General features: G+C 40.6%; 1 protein-coding gene across 3 annotated transcripts in view; it reads right to left on the bottom strand.

Annotated features, from left to right (window-relative positions):
- Window positions 1-24,674, bottom strand: part of LOC148359425 (protocadherin-1-like) — a 167,826-nt gene that overhangs the window by 60,099 nt on the left and 83,053 nt on the right. For all 3 annotated transcript variants that reach the window (XM_088344654.1, XM_088344655.1, XM_088344656.1), the window contains one exon: window positions 11,625-11,844. In XM_088344654.1, the coding sequence (XP_088200780.1) occupies window positions 11,625-11,844 (220 nt within the window). The remainder of the gene's footprint in view (window positions 1-11,624; window positions 11,845-24,674) is intronic.

The raw sequence follows: 24,674 nt of genomic DNA, 5'->3' as shown, positions 1-24,674 counted from the left end.
ACAAAGAGCCTCAAAGGACTGCACAGACCACAGATTATTGCAAACCACAGACTAGTATGACACCATCCCCTGATCTAAAACCTACATGACGGCAAATAATACACAGATATTGTCAACCTAAAATATAGGTTATTCATATGCTATAGACTAGAAATGTGGTTTAAGTTTAGATTCAAACAATTCCACTGAGGTTGCAGATCGAATCTCAAGGGGAAGAGCATTTTACAGCACCGGGGCCAGAATGGAGAACGCTATCGAGCCTGCGGATCTCTTCTTGGCTCTTGGGATCACTAGTAGACCAGCATTTTCAGAGCGAAGGCACCGGACTGGAACATCGGGGGATACTTAAATCTGAAAGATACGAGGGAGCCAGTCCATGCATAGTTTTGTATACTACCAACGGAACTTTAAAATCACATCTTAAGCTAACCTTAAAACTTCAAACCAACCGTTAATGCCTCTTTGTCGGTCTAGTTGTTCTGAAATCTGAAAAACCAAATTGACAATATTCAAAAATCTAATTTTGAAAAACTTAAACCAATGACACCAACAGCTAACTGAAATCCAAACTTCTGTCAAACATCAAACACTAAGCCCTAAAGCAGGTAAGCATGCAGCCTGCCATCAATTTCTAAGTATGTCCAAAAAAAAGGAAGTCTTTATGATAGATAGATAGATAGATAGATAGATAGATAGATAGATAGATACTTTATTCATCCCCGAAGGGAAATTCACTTTTCCAGCAGCATCCCTAAGCTGAGAACAATCGAAAATAACTGAGAACAATTTATGTCACTTCAATCAAAATTGTGTTGTTTTTTTTTTAAATTAATGCAAACCAAATGCTCTCCCGCCCGCTAGATGGCAGTGTGTAGCAGAGTCATTTGGTTCAGGTGTAAAACTGCATTCACTCAACAGTTAAAATAAAGCAGTTAACACATTCAATGCCAAATATGTAAATAGTTTCCCTATTAATTGTGAGATCTTTTCGTCTGTGATTTTTTATATTCAGTGTAGGTTTCTAATGTAAGCTGAATGATAATGCACAATACTGAAAACCAAAGCGAAACATTTTGTGTTTGAATCTAATGTTTATGTTATTTTTGACCTGACGCATTGGAGGGGATAATGCTTCACATGACAACGAAATACAAAACAATAACAGCTGCCGTCAATCACGATGGAAGAAGACATGCACTGTTGAAGCGAAACCACCAGAGAGCAGTTTTGGCATCATTTTTTAAGCAGACTTAATTTTTCTTCAGTTAATTTGTGGCCACCAGGCTGTACTTGTCCAAGACACACCCCAATAAATGGTGCCCCTGCGAACTTAGTGGTTAAGGGATCCAACCAACCAACCAACCAATGTGTCTGACTGCTGAGAAACGTAGCGACAATTTTAAGCATTTAAAAGAACTTCAGCGGAAATTCGAGAAATTTTCAAACCTTGAAAACACAACCTTGAAATCCAAGGATTTTTTTTAAGGATTTCAAGCACTCGTACTAACTTGGTCTTTATCTTGGTATTTTTCTTTATCCAGCTTTTCTAGTTTATCATAGTTTTTCTTTCGAGGTTAGCAACACAAAGAAGACTCATGTTCTCTCTGAAATTAATGTCTTCACCCTAACGTCCAAACCTGCATTTGAGTATAATAATGCATCAGGTGAGTTTCCACAGATGATTAACCTCATCATCAACCACAACAACTCTACCGGTCGGTGTATTTTTGTTTCCATGGTGACAAGTCTCTGAGGATGGCAACAGGTCAGTACAAAAACAAAGTTTAACACACCAGGGACACCATATTGCACATGTACAAATGCACATGCATTGCACACACACAAAAACTAAGCCAGTTTGCACCCCTGCTGACATCAGGTCCACAGCGCCTTGCGTTCATTAGCTCGCATGATGCGACGCTAACATAGCGACCAGACTCACCGCTAAATCCCCCGCTGCGCCCGTGCTCCAATTGGATGGCTTCTCAGGTATCCCCCCCAACACTCGACCCCCTAGGCCTCCCTTTCACCCCCCACAGGTCGGCGGGCCATCTGTGGCACTGGTGTCTTTAGAACTCACCGGGAACAGCTGGCAGACTGGGACCCGTGCCAAGAACCCGCGGTGGCAGCTTTGGGCAATGCGCTTTTTAGATCAGGACATCGTCTATACCTCTATCGGGTATTATGGTTCATAATTATTCCAATTGGAATCATTGAGGCAGAGAAGGGGGTCACAGCAGAGGTACGATCTGGCCTAAAAACAAAACAGCCGAACTAGGTTCAGGGGTGTTAAATCTCGACTCAGCCTGTGCCCAACCAATTAACTTAATTTGCAGGAAAGAGGCAGAAGCAAACCCTAAATATTAAACTTTATTCGTGAGGACTCGGGAAGAAAGGAGATGTGGTTTATGATAACTAATTAAACCTTTTTTTGTGACAAAATCTAAATGTAAACATTTGCATATTTTATATTGTGTGTGTCTGTCAAGGTTATACTACCAAATGTTTTCCACCTTTGACTGACTTTTTAAGAATTGACAGAGAATTTGTTAGGGTTTAAAATTGGGCCATAAATCGCAGCAGTGTTACGTCCTTAAGAATGTAACCTGGCACTTTAAGGGAGAGAGAGGCAAAGAGAATAATGATTACCATGAGGGGCTGATAATTTTCGAAAAAGTCAGCGAGAGAGAAGCCTAGCCTGTCCTGAACCTAATGATTGACATTTTAGGCACAACCCAGCCTGTGGTTTGGGTCGGTTCGTGCTTAAGATCTTCCCTCTGGGTCACAGCAAACCCTGGCTGTGAATGTGAAGCCAGTCCCTTCCTAATTTATTTTTGCACTTAAATTGAAAACCTTTATTTAACACTAATTTGAAACCATTATAATAATATAAACCCTGACCTGAGAGCTCATTTTAAAAATATGTTCAATACCTTTTTCTTTAGTCCAATGGTCCCTTAGTTATCAGCAGCAAACCATAGTGTTTGACACATTACATCTATAAATTTGTATTTTCACAATTGGTAGCCTACATGGAATGATCACCAGTACCCAAACCTTAATATACCTCATACGGTTGCATAAAACCAAGATCAGGGAGTCATCTTATCCATGCATATTTAGTTGTGTGACACCTGTTAGCAGTGGGCAGCATGTGGGAATGGTGGCGTGCCTTAGAAATTATCAAAAAAACAAAGGGAAATCAATAGGCCAAACATAAGCATGCTGCCACAGAGTCTACAGAGTAAGTGTAACTTACCTTAGATAATTGACCATGTAAAAGAAAATGAAATAAAATAAAAAATGTCTATATTATACTGCTGACTTCTAGTTAAAAATAATGAAGGCTGCTGAAGAAACAAGCAACCTGGAAGCAGCAAGAAAGTTGGCCTGGATATCAAACGGTTGAAAAGGGGTAAATCATCCAAAATTGCACCTAAGGCCAGATGTGCAAATAGAAACTAAAAACTATGACAATACCGAAAAAAATGTAAAATAAAATTCTGGTTCAAAGTCCAGAGACAAAATGGATATGGAGTTTTGGCATTGTGATTGTTTGCAAGCTCTCAATATTGCACAAGCTAAAAAATATGAAAGGTCCATTACTCTCACGGGTTGGATGCATAATTTTGATTTGTTTATTTTGGTATGTGGCTGTTTTAAAGCAGATTTAGAGTATTGGCTTACAAAGGAAATGGTGCTCCTACGACCCTAGTGGTTAAGGAATCTAACCAACCAACCAACCACGTTTAGGGTAACCGATGTCGAGACCTATCCCCTAAAAAGTGTATACAACTGAACATAGGTGTCCCAACTTTAAAATGTAAAATCTAAATTTGGAACTTTAGTCCTGATTTTAAAAAATAAAGTCACTTTAGTGGATTAAAAAATGCAAGAACAAAAAAATTAAAACATTAAAATCCACGCCTGTCAACGTTGAGTGGCCAACAATTGTACGGAGTCAACAGTGAACTTGTTTTTATTACCGAGCCTCCATATGAAAGATGTCTTTGAGGCATACAACCAAAACGAGGTGTCTTGGTGTAACACTGTGAGCATAAATGAAAGTGTAAACTTTGACATAGATTTATTGGTAACTTGTGTTGCTTGAGCTTTGCATACACTTAATAATTTCCCGAGCTAGAGGTGCCCATAAAAAGAGCCATACCTGGCTCTCAAGCCATGTGTTAAAGACCCCTGACCTAAAATGAAACCCAAACCCCAAACTATACCATAAAAAACAAATATTGAAAGCCTTGTTTTAAAAGCCACTGCTTTGGACAAAAAACAACTTTGCCAAGCAATGTTGGCTTGATACAAAAAGCAGCCCTAATTTGAAACTCAGACATATTGGGCAGACCAGGGCATTCTCGCAAGAGCTTCTCCACATCACAGCAAGCGATCACTGTCTCACAAATAGCAGGCAAAACAGCCAAACTGAGGCAGGAGGGGTTTCAAGGGGGGAGAAAACACCTCTTCTATCAGCCAGCACTTTTATGTGGCGGCTAATGAGCATCACACACAAAGCCGTTCCTTTCGTCAGCCCATCTCTCAGCGAGTGTCCCACTTGCAAAAGCGCGGACGTCCGCTTTCATGCTTTCATGGTTATGCAACGCCGCTGCCAGCCAGCTAGCTAGCGCAACTTGCTAGCGCGTGCGTGTATTGGCGCGCCTTCTTTAGCCTTTGAACGCGCTCTAGCGCCGTCGCCTCCGATGAAAGCGCGCGTGCGCAAGCCCTTATTCGCCGCTAAGTGATTTTTTGCAAAGTAAGCAGTTGCCAGGAGAGCTAAAGAAATAGAGGCCTGCTGCAGCCAGTGTGTGGGTGAAAACAGGAAGCTACTTTTGTCTGAGTGCAGGTTCAGAACACTCAAGTATTGGGCTATCACAGATGCCCCTAATTAACAACCAAAAGGCTTGGGGAACACTAAAATATGTTGGAGTGGTTTGTGTAATTTGGATAAAAACAAATGTAATTATATTCAGGTGTTCAAAGACCGTTGAATTGTATGGGTCGTCGGTTGACTTTGTGTACATCAATCATACAAAATGAACACAAACTAACACCACACAAACACTCTTCATATCTACAGAGATAAAGTGTGTGAAGGATCAAAGGCAGTGTGATTTTGAGCAGCTTAATGTTACCTTGGCGTTAGTGTAGTAGCACAGGGTAGCCCCCTAGAAACACCTGAATATTCCGCAGACAGCTTCTGTAAATACCTCTCCTACGCTGGATCATTTAGATTTTCTAGTAATTTTGATCCCTGACTGACATGTTTTTTTCATGGTTGACTTAACTTAACAAAATATTAATAACATAAATTGTGATTTTTAGAAATGTATATCAAAATGGTAGCGTTTCACGCCAATCATTAACACAAAATAGTGTGCAGCTTCAAAATGAGAATTGACCCTTGCATTAGTGTAAGCTTAGTATATGCAGCACACTTTTGAGTGTATTAAACATAAAGCTAACAACAACAAAAACAAATAAAAAAAAATTAAACAAGTGCAAAATGTTCTGCAGGATTAAAGTATTTTAGGAAAATGTTTGTACTATTGAAAGATTAGCTTATAGATGTCATGTAAATAAATGACAACACAAATAACTCACATAATACCTAAATTAATGAAATAAATAATATGTATTCATTATTTACGCATTTGTCATTTATCCATCCATCCATCCATTATCTGCACCTCTTATCCTCAGTAGGGTCTCAGGGGTGCTGAAGTCCATCCCAGCTGTCTTCGGCTGGTTGCCAGCCATTCGCGGGGAACACAGAGACAGACAACTCACACGCTCAATCACACCTATGGACAATTTGGAGTCACCAATTAACCTGACATGCATTTTTTGGGGAATGTGGGAGTAGACCGGAGTGCCCGCAAGAAACCCTCACGGGCACGGGGAGAACATGCTAACTCCACACGGGTAAGCTGCGGTAGCTGGATTTGAACCGTGAACCTTCATACCGTGGGGCCGCATGCTAACCCCCCTATCCACCATGCTTTGTCATTTATCAATTTTAATATTTGTTATGTCAAATATGTTGTTGTGTATTTTGTCGTCTATTTTGTGTTATATTGTGTTGTGTATCGTGTTGTGTATTTCATCCTGTAATGAAATGATAATCAAATGAGTAGGTGGTTCTGTTGCCTGAGCTTGTTCTATTTTCGTTGATCAGTGATACACTCAATGGCTGCCTGCTAACTGGCGGAAGAAAGGCATTGCAGTTGGTTGGTGCACTTGTCTGTCAACGAATAGGTGAATCCATGATTTCTCAATAATTGATAGTTATGTTCATGAATCCCTTGCTGTATTGTGGTTTACCTTTCACAGTTTCGCTACTTTGTGGATTTTCATTGTGCATTGTGCTTTCACATTATGATTGGCTAAACAGTCATCCAACCCCTTTTCCGCCTGTGTCTGCTTGTGCATCTATAATGTTGCCGTCTAAGTGATACACGTGCGAAAAACAGGTTGAGAACCCTTCATTATGTACGCACGAATCGTTTTCAAGTTTGAGTTTCTTTAAAAGCCATCACATGAGCAAAATCCTCTGGACTGACAAAAGCAACTGAGGCTGTGCCTAACTTCCAAATGAAGATACTATTGCCGTCAAAACAAAATATTTTAAGCCACTTTTTTTCCCAATAAAGTCCACAAAGATTGTCTGAATTAAAATAGTTCCTGAATCAATAACGTTATATAGCAGCAAATTTTAGAAAATTGAATTTAAAAGAAGAAGTTATTTGTAAAAGAAAATGTTTCTTAAAGAACAGTACTCGTATTCGTTAAACAAACGCTCGAGCTTGTGCATAGGGTCTGTTCTTTGGTTTTAGTGTTTAATAGAGTTATTAATAAACAAATTAAAAAAGGTTTTCTACTTTGCATGCATCGACTTCCACAGGTCCTTTTTAGAACGTTACACCTTAGAAAACAAGGGATTATTGTGAAAGAATGACAAAATAGATGTTGAAATAAATAAATGACCAAAAATATGATACCATGCTTGAATATGATTAAATTCATTTTCATGTCATATATTACGTAATTTATGTATTCATTGTTTCTTGTATTTGGTGTATTTTTGTACATATGTATTCCTTTATATATGTATTTCTTAATATGGCAGGATTGGTCCTCTGTACTCAACAGCCAACGGTGGATTTGTGCCACATGGAAAGAAATGTGAAAAAGGTCCATGCACTCATGGCCGAAAGGTCAGAAACAAGCAGCCTGGTGGTGACGACAGCCACTGGCTCGGAACGCCGACGAGCCGTTCCTCGTAAATGTTCGCCCGGCACGCAGGCTAAAAGCTCTTATAATGGACGCTAATGCTGCCGGCGACGCTACGCGTTGCTAATGCGGCCACTTCCTGTCGGGGGAAAGAGAGAGCATCCGGATGACGACGACGAAGATGGAAATAAGAATGCTGGGGCTTGCGACAAGGTCTGCTGGGAATCGAGCTCGCCCCAAAATCGAGTCCTGGCGTTGTGTGTGCGCGTTTGTGCAAGTGTGTATGTTTATCTGCAGCAACCATCGACTCGAGAGATATTTTCTATCTGCACTTTTCATCTTCATCATCTTCACTTTGTTCCTATCCTTTTCACATCAAAGAACACCGTTCACAAACACAGAACCGCACTCTCGCCCTGACACACACCATCTCCCGCTTGAAAGAGGAAGTACACTCTCATCCTATTACAAACACACACACCCTCATACACTCACTCTCACTCAGCCTTATACTCTCATGCCCAGCTGCTCTCACACAAGCATTTTCAACCCTACTTTCACATAATTGTTGCACTATCACTCGTTTTTTGCATTTTTTACTACCATTCTCAAGCAACCCTCAAGCATTAGGTGCCCTCTCTCACACACACACTCTTATTTCCCCTATGTTTCACACTCACACACTTACTCTCATTGAGCAATACTCTCATGCACAGCCGCTATCACAGAAGCTTGGGACTCATATATCCAAGCAAGATTTCACTCACACATTAATTGTCCTTTATCAGTCTTTTTTGCAGTTTTTACTCTTATGAAACAGTCATTTGTTATCCTCACTCTCTCTCACACACCATGCCATGCATTTATCTGTTTGTCTCAGTTGCTCTTTCACACTTACACTCTCAGCCTCACTCAGCCAGATCCTCTCATGCGTAGCTGCTCTCACGCAGAAAGTTTCCCACTCATGTATTTAAGAAATTCACACTCTCACTTAATTTACTTTAATTAGTCATTTTTGCACATTTTGACTCTCATTCTCACGCATTAACATGCATTACAAAGCCTCTCTCTCACACACTCTTACATTTTATCTTGTTGCTCGTCTTATTACTTCTGTCTAGATATCTTTCTCGCTCCCTTCTTTTTCTTCTCTTTCTCTTTTTTCTCTGTGTCTTTCTCTTGGTCCCTCTTGGTTTTTGTCTCTCATTTTTTCATATTTCTTACCCTCTATCCCTCTGTCTCACACACATTCTCTCTCTCTCTCTCTCCCTCTCTCTTTCCCTTATTTAGCTCCCTCTTTCAAAGTCTCTTGTCTGTCTTTTGTCCCTATATTTCCCTTTATTTTGCTTTTTCTCTCTCATATTTCCTCTGTTTAACTCGTTTGCTCTCTTAAACACAAACACATACATTTTGTATCTCTCTTTCTGTCAGGTACCAGAACAGAAAACAGGACCCACTCGCGTAGCGTTACTCACAGTTTAATGGGGAGAAGAGAAAGGAGCGCACACTCGATCCGGAGATCGTTGGTCGCGGGAAGTAGGTTGCTCAGCCGCAGAAGTGGGACTTCCGTGGCTAGCGATGACGGTGTCGGGAACGGAAAAAGTCAAAATCAAACAGATCGTGGCGGGAGCAAAATAGGAGCAAAAATACAGGAAAAACCGAGATTCTCAGACGCACCGACAAAAGGCTACTGATAGGACGGCGTTTAAATATTGACAGGGAGCCAATCTGTCAACAGCCTCAGCTGGTGTCCATGGGCGGGGCCAATTGGGCGCCATGGCAACCGCGACAGAAGCTGGCGCCACACGGAGGGGGCCAATTGGGCACCATGGCAACCTTGACACTTTCTCTCTCTCTTCCTTATATATTTCCCTCTTTCAATGCCACTTGTCTCGCTTCCTCACTCCCTCTTTCTGTTTTTCTTCCTCTGTCTAAATATTTCTCTCTCACCTGCACTTCCTCCCTCAAACATGTATTGTGCTCTTGCTCTTCCAAAACATCTCTTCTACCTTTCCAAGCAATTTAATCAATGTGAGATGAAGAGGAATAGTGATCTTCTTTGGATTTGGACAGATTTTTTACGTTTTTGTTTTGAGGGAATATTCTACATTGCAGGCTTAATTATTTTTTGTTTGTTCCGATTTGTCATTTTTCCAGAAGCGGCTAGAATCTGACATTATTTTCCCATCTGCACTCTGAATGGCTCAATTGAGGATTTCACTTTTTCTTACACTGAAGCAACTGAGAGGCATTCAATGTGGAATGAATAAAACCATAAGAGCAGAATTTCTCCCTATAACCCAACTTGTGCATTAAAGACAAATCTTTGGACTGGTCCAAAAAGTTTTCCTTTCACGTTAGCGTAACACAGCAGGCGACAGATGGAGGCCTTTTCTCTCGGGCGGAACGTAAGCCCGGCCGAGTGCTCGCCGGGGCTCTTACAGCTCGTGGACGGATTATGCTGATAGGGCCCGATCATCTGGATCAAATCCAGATTACCATCCGCGAGCTTTCCATCACATGTGAGCACGCTTCCCTACGCTCGCGCCATCACACTGAAGCCAAAAAAGATGGCCTGATAATGTCATCTGTCTTGGTTTGTGGGGTCATGTTTCCATGACAACCATTCACACCAGCATACAATTAATATGCAAAAAACACAAAGTGTTGTCCTAGATCGTTTTGAACAGGAATCAACTTTTATTGTAATTTGTCCAATAAAATGGATATGTCACATTTACTTAACTGCAGCTAGATCCGAGGCAGATTTTTATATTTTGTTTATGTTCTACTCCTGTTAACAAAAGCAGCACCCATCCAAGCAGCAACATCGTGTGTCTGCGTGCATGCCCGAAAAGCAAAGTGTGCACATCAGCAGAACATGTGCATACCAGCTCGATACTTCAAATAACATTTAATTGTCCGCTGAAGCAATGTTTATTATTGAGTCAATTTGCTTTGATTATTTCTGCTCCAACACGCACATATGCACTCACACTAAAAGTAAAATGGAATCAATGGAGGAGTTGTTCAGGCAACATTTCTACTCCACAACATTTCTGCTTCATCAAATCTGACCCCAGTGCAATGAGGACCTTAAAAAGTAGGATGCCGTCCTCCTAAAATGTTTCATAAAAGTATTGTCGTATTATACAAGACATCAGCCTACCAGAGTCAACCTGACCATAAATTGCAAAGGTAATTCTAGTACCTGCTTTAAATTCCATTCTTATATTGCAATGTTTCTTGTTTTAAAACATGATTTGAATGCATTTTTTGTCCATGCCTCTTAAATTGTGCACGGAATCAAGTCATATCAAAGGGAGGGCCCTAACAAAAGCTTTCTGGGCCAGCTCTTTGATGTTCCATACACTCTGGTGTTCCGCCCTGACAAAAAGGAAACAGTTTACATATCGAGACCACGCTGATTATACAAGAAGGAGATTCAAAATAAGAAGTGCCAATAACACAAATCCAAAGCTTGTTTGTTCAGATCCACATGAAAAGGAACGTCAGCCATCACTAACTACGTTCATTGGTCAAAAAGGTGAAACATTTCCAACTAGGAAACCCCCCCCAAAAATGACCTATCCAAATAAAACCATTATGAAAGCATTTCAATTTCTGGTTATTTAAATAAACACAAAAATAAGAAAATAAACATTAAACACATACTTTTGTCTTGTTAAAAAGAGCCATTCACCATTCATTAGGGATTAAAAATAGAGGTCCATAAGAGGATTTGATCAAGAACGTCCAGAGCTACAATTGTTCTGACCATTATTCCTTTATTTTTACGTAGTCAGATCTAATAAGATGAATCGTTGTCACCAAAGACGCAAAACACAGGCAGTACAAAGAGAAGACACAAAGCAAATTTCATGGCACATCATTCCAACCTTGCAATCAACGCTGCCCAAACTTCTGGTCAACTTGAAGATGACTCATGTAACGATGATGGAGATAAGGATATTTTTTTTGTAGGTGACTAAAACCCAGAATCCAATAAAAACATGTCTGGCTGCAAATATTTGGACAATTGTTGATGCAAAGTTCTAGAACAATGTCAATGGTGTCTTCAGCCTGTTAGTGGTGCCAAATTTACCCGAGGTGTCATCGGAATGCTGAAAAAAAAAACTGTAACGAGCCCCAACCTAATTCCGGCTCCCCCGCCGATCCCCCCACCCGTGGATCCTTAAGTGGAGCTGATAGGAGGTTGGACCGGCCGTCATTTGCATAATTGTAATGTTAATGCGCCGAGCTGAGGGACTTGATTATGTTGCATATTGATTGCTTCGCACAGGGGGACAGCGGGAATCCGATTAGAAAACGAGATTCCTGCCGTCTAACTTTGTCGGAAAGGCGGTGGGGAGGAGACTCACCATTCTCAGGGTGTTCCATCTCGCCGATGCTGCCATCAGGCGTGGTGCGCTCGTAGTGGTCCTCAGGCAGTGCCAGGGGACCGATACGGGGCCCGGATGACGACTTGGAGCTGGGCGTCTCTGATTCGTCGAGCCCACTGTCGTAGTAGCTGTGCTGTGATGCATCCTGAAGGTCCTGCGCCTGGTTGGCTGTGGAGAAGGTCACCCGGCGATGCGGCACCTGGTGGGCAAAGGCCACATTAATGTTACAAATGGAGCTTATGAAAAATGTCAGTTCCGATGTTGGTGGTGTAACACCAAGATTCAACCATTCAAGTCAAAATTGACATTAAAAATAAGAAAGCTATGTTCATGCCCTATTTTCTGGACTTCAGAATCCCAGAATCAGTCACTCCGGTCCAAAAATCTATCATTAAGACAGACAAAGACATGTATAAATCGCAGTCATAGACATGTGCGAAAGTGCCAGGCAATCGTAGCCAACAAAGGCAAGACCTAGGGTCACGTGATGGTTGCGTCATTCTGTGTAATTGGCGTGCTGGGACATTCACATGCAGTACTACTGGGTGTTTGTTTGTCGATAAAACAATAAAGACACTAAACAGCAGAATTTTTCGCAAATAACCCTGGTACTTCTTGGCGAAGTGTGACGTGGTCCAGGGCATAATCATTCTTTATATTTAAATGAAAAACGGGAAAATTATTTATGTTAAACATGGGTCACAGGGGTATATGCTGGGGCAGGGTAATTGTTTGGACAACAATCTGAAAAGTTCTGGATAGCCTGAAATCCATATTACGGCAATAAACTAAAACACCGGTCACCCATTTTTTTTTTCCACATTTAAGAAGTATAGAACCGTGTCACTTTCTCTCTGGGTGTAAGAGTTTTCGCCGTGACTATGGTTGCAGTGGAGCATAAATACTTTTTTTTTTTTTTACACTTATGGAACAAATTAAATGAAAAATACCAGACTGCCTCACTGAACAGTAGATAAGGATGCTGGTTTTCTGCAAGGAACATTTTTAATTTCCAGCATAGACAGAGATGAAAGTTATTTTTAGCACAAAACAGTACAGTCAAGGATCACCCAAATTGTTGCCTCATTGATGCAGTGACCAAATACTTGGAAATATCCCTTATGTTTTGTTAGGGTCTCCAGTGACTAGTTTCAAGGTGATGTGTCTTATGGGCCCTAAAATCAAATACAATTATAATATCAATATATTGTTATGGATGCACATAATGTTTGTTAGGATGTTGCAGGAACAATATTGAGCACTACCCATTTCCTATTGGTAGTCAGGATTGAGTTAAACCCTGGGTCCAAATGACCCGCTAACCAATTTTTAACACAACTTGAGGGATATGTGTACGAGTCTTTGTTGTTTATGGATTGCAGAGATATCGTATACAAGACTGTTAATAAAAACAATAATCAATCAACAATGTTTTACCTCCTAGCCCGGCCGCTATGCCAAATCTTCAGACCCAATGCAGCCCAAGACTCAAGAAGTGTGCCCACCCCTGCTCTAGTCCATACAAACATAAGCAATTGAGATGAAAGCCATCCAAAGTATTTGGTGCCACAGACAGGCAATCGGTAGCTGCCTGGCTGACAAATTTTCACCTTACCACTTTTCAATCTCACGCGTGATTCTATTTCAGCGTGCCCAAATGCAACACAGTCATGTAACGCCAGTCACGCTACGTTCTCGCTTGCGCTGGAGAGTTAATTTAGAGTTGAAATGTCATGCCAAGGCCACCAGTTAGTTTGCATAAAAGCAGCAGGCAGAAAACAAACTTTGACGCTTCACCGACTATGTCTTGGAGAAGGAGGAGGAAGCCGACTGACTTGATGCGTTTATAATTAAAATGCAATTAGTTGTCCATGTAGCGCTGCAGGACTCGCAAGCAGCAAACGAGACGCGCATGCGAGCACCTGATCGGGACCAGTAAAACAGACAGCACTTCCCCTGCTGCCTCAATATGCCATCACTATAGAAACTGCTGCCACCCTTTCCATGACCCCCAAGCCGATACCCTAAAGACTTTTTTCAGTTTTTTTTTGTTTTTTTTTACAAAAGGCAACCTTTGGCGCACAAACTGGGTTGCAGGGGATACAGACAGAGACAATTACGATACCCAGGATTGGTGCAGTAACAGTTATATTGTTGCAAACAGAGTGCAAATGTTCAGTTAGGAGCCACACGTCTTGTCAGCTCACTCTTCAACACCTTTGCACCAGGAACACAACATGAATGCCTGTAGCGGCGGTTCAGTGTTCGAAAAAGCACACGTGCACACACACGAGAGATGCGTGGGAGCGCGTTATTAATAAACACTTCCTGCACCCTGTTTCCTGCTGCAGGATGGAAATCGGTGCTTGCTTCTAAATGGCAAGATAGAAGGAAACAAGTTCAAGTGAGCAGTCCTCGTCTGCTTTTCTCTAAAGGTGAAAAGCTATAATGTGCAGACATTCAACTTGTCGCTTCTTTTGTTGGCCTCTTTCGTTTTCCCAAGTCTGAGTACATTTGAGGATATTGGCCGCAAACATGAGAACAAATGCTCGTTTTTTTCTTTGCTGTCCTTGTGTCTTGTGTTCTAGTTAGCTTGCGGTTTGTTGCCCTAACACAAATTGTTGTCTTCGCTATGTCTACTCTGAATGCTAACAGACGAGAAGCACTCTTAAAAATAAATTTGAGAAAAATCTGTAAAGAACATCTCAATTTCTCAGTCACCACGGGAAGTCTTGGGATTCAGCAGCAGCGCTGTTTGTGGGACGATCACGCACGCCTCCGTTTATGTTTGCCTGCCTTGCCACGCGTTCTGGCAGCTAACAGAAGCAAACAAGATTTTTTAGGGATTTCAGAAGCCAGTCAATGGAAAACTTGCGCTTCCCTTCAGTGCCTCCCAAAAAATGTGAACCAAATGCACCCCACATAAGGATACAAGACACATATGGATTTTAAACTTGCAAGGAGAACAGGAGGACTTTAGCTAAGGAATATCATCCTGTTCCAAAGGCCCTCCCTGAGTCCTTTTTTTTTCTCAATTCTATTGTCTGGATTATGATCTGCCCTTAAGTGTGAAAATCAACAAACAGCAACATGATTGGGAGATAATGACAAAGATGAAAACAGTTAATAGTAGTCAACACAATAAAAAGCAGTGTGGAATCTACTCAAAATAACAAATCGGCATCATACCTACCGGTGTCGAGTACCTAAAACAGAAAAATACTTATCAGTTAGCATCTAACTTTTTAGTACATTATTATTTAATCGCTTGTATGTGAAAAATATAAACTAGCCATTTGTATCCAAAAATGGGTATTCATTTATTATTTATCAACTTATCTTGGGAATTTGTTGATACTTAATATTTTTCATTGCACTATTGTTACGGTGCACTTACAATTTGGGCCAGTCGTCTAGCACTAGTCTTGTAAATATGTTTTGCCTGTTTATTCTGACATTGTTTTTACGTTGTTTACATTGTCTATCATTGTTTAAGTCTTTATTACGCGTTCACCCTGGAGAGCTGTGTTGAATCGTGTCATAAACAATGCTCCCTGCAGTGTTGTTAATACAAACGACAATACTTATTCTTGTGTAGTCAGTAGTGTAGTTGTTTGAATATTAATCCCAACTTTTCAGAGCTTCAAATCAAATTCAGAGATATTGTTTAAAATAACTGATATTGAAACTAATAAGTTCAAGTGTGTGCTTAAAACCATGCTCAGGCTTTTACGTAATGGATGGGTTTATGGTTTATCAAGTTGGTGTTGGACACAATTGAATGGAAGCAGCTTTGTTCTCAAAAAAGATACTTTAGATACAAGAAAAAATAGGATCACGGCATGAAAAAAATGGACAAGACTAGATGAGAATAGACCACTCGACAATTCTAGTTGTAATTTTGATAGGAGGTTTATTGTAATTATGTTAGAGGTCGTGGGAGTCTTCGGCAATGCTGATTGTTGAACTCTTCACATATACTGTAGCTTTCTTATCATGGATCATTTCATGTACACAAATGATCGTAAATAAAAAGCATTCAATATAACAGTACAAACCTTTTTAAAAAAGGTGAGAGCCTGTTTCCACTTGAGTATGCCAATAAAGAAAACATAAGAGCTACAATGTACCGAAACTCCATTGACACAAAACCCTGATAAAAAAAAATGGTTCCTATGTTTTTACTATTTGTTAACTTATAACCAAACATATTTTAGCCATTACTTGTTGCGAGAGTCAGGAATCTACTCAAAAGCCTTCATAACCCACTCTGCAGGCCCTGGGGCACGAAACTGACTATAAAGCTGTTGATTTAGCTATTCAGATTCAGAGTTAGTGAGTCAGTGCCTTTTAGAAGGCGTAATGAAAGGCAAGCAGTTTCACATACAATGATTGGCTATGGGTAGGTGGCGCAATTACAACAAAGCTGAAGAAAATACAGCACATAGTTATAGATTAAATGGAAAATGTAATTTCTCCAAACGAAAGCAAGAAAATAATGGACACTTTCATTTTGAGGGCCTTGTATCTTCAAAACACGCACACATAGCAGAAACAGGAACGACTCAGTGAAGGCATGGGAGGAAGAGGAGGTGGAGGAAGGGGAGGCCCGTCGATGATTAAAAAGCAACCACGAGAGGAAAAAGCAACGACGCCTCGCCGGCTGTTTGTCAGCCGAGACACAAAGCAGGAGATAACACACCGCCTCCGTACGTGTTCCTGTGCGAGTGTGTGAGCTCCTCATTACCTTACCGCGTGAAAGATAAGAGTGTGTGAGGCTGCATTGTGCATGCTTATAAAAGTGAGCGCTTATCAAGTATGCATGCAAACTCACTCACGCACGCACACATAAGCAGCCGGCCAACGTTGAGAGTGACATCCCATAATTCCTCACCGCAGCAGGGCAATGTGAATGAAGACAAGTAAACGAAGGTGTGACTGTGTACCAAACTCACCAAAGTAGCATAAGAATTAGGCCAGAAGGGGGAGCACAGGCAATCGATGCGACCAACTGGATGCGTATCATCTTTTAATCTTTAACCCCAGTGCCTTTTGCGACTGTTGTTTAACGCTACTCTATGGAAGATCAAAAATAGTTCAGGACCTTGTTTTTGGAAGGACTTTAAAAGTTTGCATGAAGCCACTGTGTCAACTTCAATGGATGACTTAATCTGGCCATCTGTAAATTTCTAAATATGTCTAGAAAAGAGGCGATTCGTTCCGCCATTTCTATGCAAAGTTATGATTTGATTAATAAATCCGAGCCAAATGCTTTCTCTGGCTGCTAGAGGGCAGTGTTGAGTTTGTATAGCCTGGCAAATTGGCTCAGCAGTAAAAGTTCATTCATTAAACTAATAGAATAAACCAGTTAACAAATCCAATGACAAACATTTAAGCATTTTTTCCCCATTGTTTGTGATAAAAGGTGTGTTTAGAAAATATCCCGTTATTGGTGAATATATATGGGGTAATTGCAAAATTGCATTTGACATCCCAACAGATTGTTAGGGTTTGCACTTAACTCGTAAGACTCTTATAAAGTAGCTTCCTGCAAACATTTTAGGTAGGCTACTTAAAAAAACAAAATCCTCATAAGTAAAACACTGGTCTCTTCCACTTTTTTGATGACAATGTAATTGTATATAGACATGAGAATTTTATTTTCAGTGCACATCAGCATATAGGCTTCCAAAGGTTCCTGAGACAGTGAGCTTCTAATGAGCCTAGTTTTCACACATTTTAAATCAGAAGCTAACCAACAAAAGTAACCAACAACTAATCATGAAATAAACAAAATGTCCAAACAAAAACCTAACCTGACGATGTCCAAACCAGGGGCAAAACCTAAGCTGTGAATGGAAATGCAAACAGAAATTACCCAACCCAGTGTGCAGTCAGAATAGTCAATATAAAAAACAGGGATAAGGAGAGTCAGGTGTGCCCAGTTCTACACTCCCTGGTTGGTTCCCCCTGGAAGATTATGTCGTACCAGATCCTGACATCACCCCTTCCTAAAGTCTTCTCGGCTGACAAACAGACGGCACAAAAAATAACAAGAAAAAGCAATCACGGAGACTGACAATACTTCCCCGCTGTAACAGAAAAGGCCGAGGCTCCGGGTACTTCCCCACTGGAACAGAGTCCAGGAGAAGCTGAGTGACCTACTCCTTGCTGCCTGGTCAGGGATATGGAAGCTTGTTGCATGGTTCTTTGATGGTCCCAAATACAAATTAAGTAGGAATATAGACTGGGGTCGGAAGCACCCCTGTGTGGAGTTTGCATGTTCTCCCCGTGCTTGTGTGGGTTTCCTCCGGGCACTCCGGTTTCCTCCCACATGCCCAAAACATGCATTTGAGGTTAATTGGCCGGTTCAAATTATCCCTAGGTATGAATGAGCGAGTGAGTTGTATGTCTCTCTGTGCCCTGCGATTCGCTAGCAACCAGTTCAGGGTGTCCCCTGCCCACTGCCCAAAGATAGCTGAGATGGGCTCCAGCACCCCCGCGACCCAACTGAGGATGAGCGGTGCAGCTAATGGATGGATGGATAGACTGTTTTTTGTTTTTGATTTTATTTTGTTTTTGTTTTTTTAAAGAATGGTATTCTACAACTAGATCAAAATTAAACTAGTGATCACAAAACAAATAAGGTCTGAAAAAATGTCCAATATAGAAACAAAAACTGAAATGCAAATGGTATGACCCAACCCAGTGTTTTAGGCATGTGTGTCCAGTTCAAACCTCCAAGCTTGGCGCCCTCTGGGGGAGTGTGCCAGGACAGCTCTTGAGATTAGTATAAAATTGATTTGTTTTATATATATATATATATATATATATATATATATATATAAAGGGTTGGTAGGGTTACTTTAACTTGATTACTTTCAATTACTTTTGGATTACTCCAATACCAAATATGCTAATAAAAGACAATACAAACTAAATATGAATAAAAATACAACATTTTGGCTAGGCTTGGGGAGTAACGGTATACATGGAACGGCAAAAATGATATGGGCAAGCTGTTTGGATTTATTTTCATTTTGTTTCCGTCGCATTTTATGTTCGTTTTGCAGGAGATCAAAGAGATCAAAGCCAGGAGAGAAAGCTTACCACGTGTTGTGAGTCATAATTTTATATATACTCCTACCTTCTTTGATGGTCCCAAATACAAATTAAGTAGGAATATAGAATGAGGTGGGAATATTTATACATTTATATTTATATGTATGTTAAAGTCTGAAAAATGAGTTTCAAAACAGCAATGAAACAGACCTGCCGGTGTAAGGTTAAGACGGGGAGGTGAGGATCTGATGAAGTAGTACATCATAGAACGACCTTCTACAAACATATTTATAGCAGGTTGACCGCTACCCGTTTAGTCACATGTGCTCATGTGAGCTCGGTCAGCAGGAAACGGCTCCAACATCAAAGGCGGCTTGTCCGACAGGCACCCGTCACGCGTGAACGCCTCGCTCCAGGTTGGCCGCTCGAGAGACCATAGTGCACAGCAGTCGACAACTTTTCCCAGACCGTAGCATCAACGTTAGCCCCTTTCATGTAAACCACGTGTGTCAAACTCAAATGTAGTACGCCACATCATTTAATGTGGTCAGAGAGACAATGCTAAGAGAAACACAAGAAAAAAATGGGCTGCCTCGCATGAATGACTTGCAGTTTTAAATATGTTGACTCGATGATCCAAAAGCCAGGCACCACTCACAAAAACCCCCCACTGTATCTGTGGTTGCTGACTACCATCAATACACCGGAGAACATTGAGGGAACCCGCGTTAACGTTATTTTAGTTTAAATAAAAGTCACACATATGCTGTTGAAGGCAGACGAAAAAGACATAGAGAAAATAGAACTTGGGTTTATTAAGATAAGATAAAGAGGCGTTAGCTACTACTGATTTATAGGTCCGAAACAGCTAAAACTGTATTTTGTGAAAATGTAGAGTTTTACTTTAGGCCTCTGTGAGTGTCTTTAGCTACGTAACGTGTCATGCCACCCACAATAAATACCAACAAATTCAATAATCAGATATTTTTGTGTGGTCTGATTTTGTGAGGCTTCTAACGCCCTCTGGCGGTAAAATTGGTTACTGCCGCTCCCGACCAACAACCACTCGAAGTCGCCATGCAATTTTATGGTCTAAACCTGGGCTATATATCGGCAAAGCTGAGCTGTATGCTTGTAAATCTAAAATCTAAAAGCAAAGTTCCTATTTTCAGGTAAACATCCATCCATCCATTATCTGCACCGCTTATCCTCAGAAGGATCGGGGGTGCTGGAACCCATCCCAGCCATCCAACGGCAGTGGTTGCCAGCCAGTCGCAGGACACACAGGGACAGATGACTCACTCACTCATTCAAACCTAGGGACAATTAGGTTAGGCCAATCAACCTGACATACATGTTTATGGAATGTGAGAGGAAACCGGATTGCCCGGAGGAAACCCACGCAAGCATGGGGAGAATATGCAAACTCCACACAGGAGGTTCTGACCTCAGAACTGTGCCGCACACGCGCCAACCACTGTTTCACTGTGCTGCCTTCAGGTAAAAAAAAAATCATAAAAAATAAATTGAAAAATGCAGAACAGATATACTTTAAATCATTGAATCTAACACTTAAATCAGTGCGTGTGTTTTTTTATTTTTTTTGGTCAATTTATAGTCTGCATCAGTTTCCCCCAAATTAAAAAAAAAACTATATGTAAATGAATTCAATTGTTGAGTTGCCATTTTCTTTATTTTACGATTTCATAGTTGGTGAACACTACACGAAGATATTAAAGGTGTTGTTTCCAACTTGAAAAATATTCTACTTGCTGACGCATGACTGAAATCATCATTGCAGCTCCATTTGTTATGCTCGCAAGTATGTGGAATTCTTAGATGCTCTACAATAAACTCTTCCTTTTTCAGCTTCTTTGGGTTTTGGGTTGGGATTTGGACTGTATTTGAACCAGTCCTTCACTTCTTTTACCATATACCTCCGACATTTACAGAAAACCATGACCACGCCAATGTTGTCAATGGAAGCCCCTGCCTTTTTCTTCCATCATTATGCGCTTTGTGGCCGAAGCACCAATGATTAAAATTAAATAAAGGCAAATAAGCGCGGTGAAAAAAAAATATGAAGACTCTGAACTTAATGGAAAAAATATTTATTTTAAACGTTTAAAGGACACCTCAAACTACGCAGTCCCCTTTGACAGCCCCAATTAAAGCACTTCCTTTCACACTATTTTTTTTTTACTTTTTTTTTGGGATGGGAAGTTGCCGCAAGTGTAGTTGAAAACTAAAAAGGGGCGCAAGAAAATCCTGAGAGTTAATCAAGCCAACACAGGAACAGATTCAATTCATCCGAGTGGAAGTTTGGCAATTATTTGGATTAGTTGATGAAGCGTACTGTGCGTGCACCTTCACAGGAAGCCTTGCCACTCTCAGAGAAGCTCAGCTGAGTCTCTCATCTCTATTCTCGAGTGTATCTGTGCATGACAGTGACATTTTCCACATGCACACTCACACAAAACAGGTCAGCAGAGTCGATGATTTGCTTCCAGAGTTCAGTTCAATGCCAACATGTGTCAGCACTGGAGGTGTGCGCACATGCGTGCCTGTGATCACCAGTGTTAAGCGTATTACAAAAAAAAAAGGTAATTAGTTAGTTACTCCATTATAAAAGTAACTGTTACTCTGAGAGTAACAAGTTACAAATTATTGTATATGCTTACACTGAAGCTGTCCCCCTAAAACTGCTTAAAGATAGCCACATAATAAAAAATAGAAGATGATATCAGCACAAACCTATGGAAATAGTGAAGCATTCCTATTTCTTGACTTGTGCAATCTTGGGAGCTTGCAAAAGAACACATAGAGAGACACTCTAAATCAATTTTGTTCTGGTCTTAAAACCACTCAAAGAACTCCACTTCTGGGTACTGTCAAAGATGTTTTCTTTTTTTCTCTCTCCAGGCATGGTATATTGCAATCATTCCATCCATCCATCCATCCATCCATCCATCCATCCATTATCTGCACGGTTTATCCTCACTAGGGTCATGAGGGTGCTGGAGCCCATCCCAGCTATCTTCAGGCAGTGGGCAGGGGACACCCTGAACTGGTAGGATGGACCAAAATTCAGCGCTCTTAACATATATTCTGTGCTCGTGTTTTGTTGTTACTGTATAAGCAGCGCCTCGACCCCACATGCTGCACAAACACAACCAAATATGGATTAAGTATTTCATTTTAGAGTAGCAAATACAGCATAGATTTGAGGTCATACGCTAGGGAGAATATCAGAGTACCGGCAAGGAGAAATTACGCAGCCTCATAATTTGTGCTTGAGATGGCGCCAGTGTATATGTTCAGTTGTAATCTGTGAACAGATTAAAACATGCTAGTCCCTTCTTATATTTTATTTAATGTTTTAATGCTGGTTTAAAAGTTACATGTTACTTTGTGAGTAAAGGAAGAACTGTAAAATAATAGAAAACTTTATCATTCATGATCTGCTTTTGAATACTAGCATAGTATAATACCATATTTCAACGACAATTGACTTATAGAATCTTATAAATTACATGTTCCAGTATTAGTTATTGAGAAAAATAGTTGATTTACACGAGCATGTAACTCTGTATCGTGTTACGCCCAACACTGTCCATGAGTGTGTGTGCATGACTACGACATTTTGCCCATGCACACTCAGACAAAACAGGACGGCAGAGTTCATTATTTGCTTCCAGAGTTCAGTTCAATGCCAACATTTGCCTGACCTGCAGGTTGCACGCGTCGGAGTGATGACACCGACACTTGACGTGGGAGTCTTATGAACTCACAAACGCTTGCGCACACACAGGGGAGAGAGGGCGGAAAAAAGCCGTAAATCTCTTTTCTCCACTGCTATTTTTCAATTTGCTGCCTGGCTGCTCTCGAAGCCAATGCTCAAACGTCCGGACAGAGCCCGAACGCAGCATAGACGACAGCTGATGGTGGGGCGGGAAAGTAAAAAAAAAAAGCTCTGCAGAAAACGGACTGATGGCGAGTCAACGCTTTTTTTTTGTCTGGATGTAGGCATTGGAGAGGTGCTGACGCTTCTCCACTGTCACTCAAACATCAGAGGCCTCCATTGTTGCGTTTTCTTCTGTGCTCACACTTACACACACACACGTGAGCGAATGCAAAGCAGAAAGCCGCTTAAAGCAACGCTATCAGTCCAAAGCAGCACTGCAGGTACTGCGTTTAATTTAATATATGCGACAGTCATGTTTCTTTGTGGCACTGCTTAATCTCTAGGGGGGGCAATGGTTTGTTTAGAGGATTGGGAAAAAGCGCTGTCACAACCTGTTTTTGAAAGTCCACAATGGAATCCTATAGCATCCCTCGGCTAACATTGCTAGCACATTGAAAAGGACGGCATGTCGCAGGGGTCGGGAACATATGGCTCGCCGGCCACGTATGGCTCAATTTATTCGTACACATGGCTCGGAGATAAAAGTAATAGCCACAATAATTGTCTGTGTTACTGTCTAACTTCAGTGTGAACAAGGCCAAAGCAACACAAACAATTGATTATTATTAATTTTATACCGGCTTTTGAATGAAAAATTAGGCCGTGTGCTTTAAACATGAAGAAATACGGTACCTTACTTCAACTAGTCAGTTCAACCCCTATTATTTTGGGTGGCAGTAGCTCAGGAGGTAGAGCGATCGTTTTAGGATTAAGGGATCCCAGTTCGAATCCCGGCTTGTCCGTGTTACATGTCGAAGTGTCCTTGGGTAAGACATTGAACCCCCAATTACCCCCAATAAGCAGGTTAGCGCCTTACATGGCTGCACAGATCACGGCCGCTATTGGGAAATGTGAAGCACAATGTAAAGCGCTTTGGGAAGTCATCGACTTGAAAAGCGCTATATAAATGCAGATCATTTCATTTCATTTCATTATGAAATACATAGGATGTTTCAACTACAGTATAGACTCACTGTGTTATTTCAACAGACCCTGTTTTGACTGTATGTCTCTGAGGAATCCTTTATGCTCATTAAACAATTTATGAACACTGTTGAGACGCGTTATGTCAAAAACCGACAAAACAAACTGCAAACAACTGAAAACGCCTGACAACCACCCAGAGCAACTTGATTGGGTGAGGACAAAGCCTTAACAATCTCAACAATCTCAAGTAGCTGATTATTATTTCATAGATTTTATCAAATCATAAGAAATATCACAGTGAAAAAAATGGCTGAAGAATTAGCTTTTGTTAGGAGAGTGGGGTTTGGTGATTTTGTTGATTTTCTTTCTTAAAATATATGCTTATGGATAACCAAAAGAGGTATATGCAAATTGTTTTTTATTTAGTGCCTCCTAGTGGTAAAAACATGCAAATTGTACATGATTGTCATGAGACATGATGGATATGATAGATAAATGGCATGGTGTACAGGTATGTTATGACTCGTTATAACGCAGGATACTCTTCACGGTCTTGCTGCTTCACAGATTGTAATCATTGGCTAAACAGACCCTAAAAGAGAAGTTATAGGTAAAAAAAAACAAATGTTAATGGGTACAGCATTAAACAAATGATTTGACTGGTAAAATAGGAATATAATTTGGTTTTAAAGTATAATGGTTTGTAGAACTTTGTGTATTATATTGCACTTCCTAGTAGTAAAAATAAATGTATTCATTCAAAAAAAAAAAAAAAAAAAAACTAATTTGAATATGAAGTAAAAGTACACAAAACCATCATATGAACCGGGATTTTTTCCAATTACTCATAGCTCAAGATATTTGTTTTTTTGTTTTTTTTATATAACTTGAGCCTCACTGGCGGGAGCTGACATGATTAACTCCCATCTTGCTGCTAATGGGGCCCCCAAAATACCAAAACATTGCAAAAGGTTCAGCAAAAATAACAAGAAGAAAAACTGGTGCGCATTATACTAGAGGTTTTACGGTGCTATATCACTCTATTTCTGCAATGATTAATCAGTCAAACATTGCAA

The sequence above is a fragment of the Urocampus carinirostris genome, chromosome 9 (genome assembly GCF_059441175.1).
Source record: "Urocampus carinirostris isolate Australia breed hairy pipefish chromosome 9, RoL_Ucar_1.0, whole genome shotgun sequence".
Taxonomy (NCBI): Eukaryota; Metazoa; Chordata; class Actinopteri; order Syngnathiformes; family Syngnathidae; genus Urocampus; species Urocampus carinirostris.
Note: the sequence above shows the minus strand (reverse complement) of the source record. Positions and strands in the feature narration are given on the sequence as shown.